Source organism: Gorilla gorilla, chromosome 2 (assembly GCF_029281585.2).
Source record: "Gorilla gorilla gorilla isolate KB3781 chromosome 2, NHGRI_mGorGor1-v2.1_pri, whole genome shotgun sequence".
Classification (NCBI taxonomy): Eukaryota; Metazoa; Chordata; class Mammalia; order Primates; family Hominidae; genus Gorilla; species Gorilla gorilla.
In genome coordinates this window covers 156993152-156998187 of record NC_086017.1, presented here as the reverse complement: position 1 = coordinate 156998187, position 5036 = coordinate 156993152, and the positions used below count along the sequence as shown (strand labels likewise).

General features: G+C 37.8%; 1 protein-coding gene across 1 annotated transcript; it reads left to right on the top strand.

The window, feature by feature from the left end:
* Positions 1-3698: 3698 nt before the first annotated feature.
* On the top strand, positions 3699-4190 carry LOC101152491 (large ribosomal subunit protein eL21-like). Its single transcript, XM_055381201.2, has one exon. It carries the CDS (start codon positions 3708-3710, stop codon positions 4188-4190), a length of 483 nt encoding a protein of 160 aa, XP_055237176.2. The 5' UTR covers positions 3699-3707.
* Positions 4191-5036: the final 846 nt, after the last annotated feature.

Sequence of the window (5036 nt, the reverse complement as noted above, 5' to 3'; positions counted from 1 at the left end):
AAAATCTGAGGCAACTAGAGTCTGGAATGGAACCCCAGAAAACTGCAGCAGCCCTGTGGATAGTGGGCAGACTGTTAAAAGCAAAATAAACAAACAGAAAACAGCAACAAAAATCCCACAAAAACTCCATCTAAAGGTCAGCAACCTCAAAGATTGAAGGTAGATAAGTCCACAAAGATGAAAAAAGAATCAATGCAAAAAAGCTGAAAACTCAAAAAGCCAGAGTGCCCCTTTTTCTCCAAATGACTGGAACACCTCTCCAGCAAGGGCTCAGAACTGGACTGAGGCTGAGGTGGCTGAAATGACAGAAGTAGGCTTCAGAATGTGTATCAAAACAAATCTCGCTGAGCTAAAGAAGCATGTGGTAGCCCAATGCCAAAAAGCTAAAGATCATGATAAAACAATGCAAGAGCTGACAGCCAAAATAGTCAGTGTAGAAAAAAACATAACCGACCTGATAGAGCTGAAAAAACACAATACAAGAACTTCAAAATGGAATTACAAGTATTAATAGCAGGCTAGACCAAACAGAGGAAGGAATCTCAGAACTTGAAGACTATCTTTCTGAAATAAGACAAGTGGACCAGAATAGAGAGAAAATAATAAAAACGAATGAATAAAACCTCCAAGAAATATAAGACTATTTAAAGAGACCAACTCTATGACTGATTGGGGTACCTGACGGAGACGAGGAGAATGGAATGAATTTGGAAAACATACTTCAGGATATCATCCAGGAGAACTCCTCCAACCTAGCAAGACAGGCCAACATTAAAATTCAGGAAATACAGAGAACTGCAGTAAGATACTTCACAAGAGATCAACCCAAGATAAGCAATCATCAGATTCTCCAAGGTCAAAATCAAGGAAAAAAATGTAAAAAGCAGCCAGAGAGAAAGTCCAGGTCACCTGCAAATGGAAACTCATCAGATTAACAGTGGACCACTCAGCAGAAACCCTATAAGCCAGAAGAGATTGGAGTACAATATTCAACATTTTTAAAGAGAATAATTTCCAACCCAGAATTTCATATCTGGCCAAACTAAGCTTCATTAGCAAAGGAGAAATAAAGTTCTTTCCAGACAAGCAAATGCTGAGGGAATTCATCACCATCTGGCCTGCCTTGCAAGAACTCCTGAAGGAAGCACTAAATATGAAATGAAAAACTGTTACCAGCCACTACAAAACATACTGAAGTACACAGACCAGTGAAGCTATGAAGCAACAACACAAACAAGTCTGCAAAATAACCATTTAGCATCATGATGACAGGATCAAATTCACACATTACAGTACTAACCTTAAGTATAAATGGGCTAAATGTCCTGATTAAAAGACACAGAATGGAAAGCTGGATAAACAGCCAAAACCCATTGCTATGCTGCCTTCCAGAGAGCCATCTCATGTGCAAAGACACACATTGGCTCAAAATAAGGATATTGAGACAATTTACCAAGCAAGGGGAAAATAGAGAAGAGCAAGGGTTGCAATTTCAGTTTCTGACAAAACAAACTTTAAACCAACAAAGATAAAAACAAAAAACAAAGAGGGGCATTACATAATAGTAAAGGCTTCAATTCAACAAGAAGACCTAACTATTCTAAGTATATATGAACCCAACACAGGAGCACCCAAATTCATAAAGCAAATTCTTAGGGACCTTCACAGAGACTTAGACTCCCTCCCACACAATAGTACTGGGAGACTTTAACACCTCTCTGACAGTATTAGACAGATCATTGAGACAGAAAATTAACAGATATGCAGGACCTGAAGTCAGCTCTAGATCAAGAGAACCTTATGGATATCTACAGATCTCTTCACCCAAAAAACCAACAGAATATACATTCTTCTTATTGCCATACAACACTTACTCTAAAATTGATCACATAAATGAAAATAAAACACTCCTCCACAAATGCAAAAGAACTGAAATCATAGCAAACAGTCTCTCAGACCACAGCACAATCAAATTAGAACTCAAGATTAAGAAATCAAGTGAAAAATACACAACTACATAAAAATTGAACAACTTGCTCCTGAATGAATCTTGGGTAAATAATGAAATTAAGGCAGAAATCAAGAAGTTATTTAAAATTTATGAGAACAAGGAGACAATGTACCAGAATCTCTGGGATGCAGCTAAAGTGGTATTAACAGAGCAAAATTTATAGCACTAAATGCCCACATTAGAATGTTAGAAAGATTTCAAATTAACAACCTAACATCTCAACTAAAAAAAAATAGAGAACCAAGAGCAAGCAAACCTTAAAGTTAGCAGAAGACAAGAAATAACCAAGATCAGACCCAAACTGAAGGAGACAGAGACACAAAAAAACCCTTCAAAAAATCAATGAACCCAGGAGCTGGCTTTTCAAAAAATTAATAAAATAGACCACTAGCTAGACTAATAAAGAAAAAAAGAGAGAAGAATCAAATAAACACAATCAGAAATGATAAGGTGCATATCAGCACTGACCACACAGAAATGCAAACAACCACCAGAGAATACTATGAACACCTCTATGCACATAAACTAGAAAATCTAGAAGAAATAGAAAATTTCCTGGACACATACACCCTCTCAAGACTGAAACAGGAAGAAATTGAATCCATGAATAGATCAATAACATGTTCTGAAATTAAGGCAGTAATACATAACCTACCAACCGAAAAAAAGCACAGGACCAGATAGATTCACAGCTGAATTCTACCAGAGGTACAAAGAAGAGCTGATACCAATTCATGCTGAAACTATCCCAAAAAATTAAAAAGGAGGGACTCCTTTCTAACTCATTTTATGAGGTTAGCATCATTCTGATAGCAAAACCTGGAAGAGATACAACAAAGAAAAAAAAATGTTAGGCCAATATCCCTGATGAACATCGATGCAAAAATCCTGAATAAAATACTGGAAAACCGAATCTAGCAGCACATCAAAAAGGTGATCCACCATAATTAAGTTGTTTTCTTCCCCAGGATGCAAGGTTGGTTCAACATAATCTAGGAATACTGCAAACCAGGGAGGCTAAAGATCTCTACAATGAGAATTACAAAACACTGCTCAAATAAATTATAGGTGATATAAATAAATGGAAAAACATTCTATGCTCATGGATAGGAAGAATAAATGCCATTAAAATGGCCATACTGAAAGAATGATGAATAAAATATCATTAAAATGGCAATACTGTCCAAAGCAATTTACAGATTCAATGCTATTTCTATCAAAATACCCATGACATTCTTCACAGAACTAGATAAACCTATTGTAAATGTTATATGGTGTATTAGTCTGTTTTCACGCTGCTGATAAAGACATACCCAAGACTGGGCAATTTACAAGAGAAAGAGGTTTAATGGAGTTACAGTTCCAAGCATCTGGGGAAGCCTCACAATCATGGCAGAAGGCAAGAAGAAGTAAATCACATCTTACATGGATGGCAGCAAGCAAATAGAGCTTGTGCAGGACAACTCCCATTTTTGAAGCCATGAGATCTCATGAGACCCATTAACTATCACAAGAACAGCATGGAAAAGACCCACTCCCATAATTCAGTCGTCTCCCACCGGGTCCCTCCCACAACACATGGGAATTATGGGAGCTACAATATGAGATTTGGGTGGTGACACAGAGCCAAATTATATCATACAGAACCAAAAAGGAGCTTTCGGCCGGAACCGCTATCTTCCAGTAATTCGCCAAAATGACAAACACAAAGGGAAAGAGGAGAGCCACCCGATATATGTTCTCTAGGCCTTTTAGAAAACATGGAGCTGTTCCTTTGGTGACGTATATGCGAATCTATAAGAAAGGTGATATTGTAGACATCAAGGGAATGGGTACTGTTCAAAAAGGAATGCCCCACAAGTGTTACCATGGCAAAACTGGAAGAGTCTACAATGTTACCCAGCATGCTGTTGGCATTGTTGTAAACAAACAAGTTAAGGGCAAGATTCTTGCCAAGAGAATTAATGTGCGTATTGAGCACATTAAGCACTCTAAGAGCCGAGATAGCTTCCTGAAATGCGTGAAGGAAAATGATCACAAAAAGAAAGAAGCCAAAGAGAAAGGTACCTGGGTTCAACCAAAGTTCCAGCCTGCTCCACCCAGAGAAGCACACTGTGTGAGAACCAATAGGAAGGAGCCTGAGCTGCTGGAACCTATTCCCTATGAATTCATAGCATAATAGGTGTTAAAAAACCTAATTTATTGAGAGTTTTTAGCATGAAGGGTTGTTGAATTTTGTCAAAGGCCTTTTCTGCATCTATTCAGATAATCATGAGGTTTTTGTCTTTAGTTCTGTTTATATGCTGGATTACATTTATTGATTTGCGTATATTGAACCAGCCTTGCATCCCAGGGATGAAGCCCACTTGATCATGGTGGATAAGCTTTTTGATGTGCTGCTGGATTCGGTTTGCCAGTATTTTATTGAGGATTTTTGCATCAATGTTCATCAAGGTTATTGGTCTAAAATTCTCTTTTTTGGTTGTGTCTCTGCCCGGCTTTGGTATCAGGATGATGCTGGCCTCATAAAATGAGTTAGGGAGGATTCCCTCTTTTTCTATTGATTGGAATAGTTTCAGAAGGAATGGTACCAGTTCCTCCTTGTACCTCTGGTAGAATTCGGCTTTGAATCCATCTGGTCCTGGACTCTTTTTGGTTGGTGAGCTATTGATTATTACCACAACTTCAGCTCCTGTTATTGGTCTATTCAGAGATTCATCTTCTTCCTGGTTTAGTCTTGGGAGAGTGTATGTGTCGAGGAATTTATCCATTTCTTCCAGATTTTCTAGTTTATTTGTGTAGAGGTGTTTGTAGTATTCTCTGATGGTAGTTTGTATTTCTGTGGGATCGGTGGTGATATCCCCTTTAACATTTTTTATTGCATCTATTTGATTCTTCTCTCTTTTTTTCTTTATTAGTCTTGCTAGCGGTCTATCAATTTTGTTGATCCTTTCAAAAAACCAGCTCCTGGATTCATCAATTTTGTGAAGGGTTTTTTGTGTCTCTATTTCCTTCAGTTCTGCTC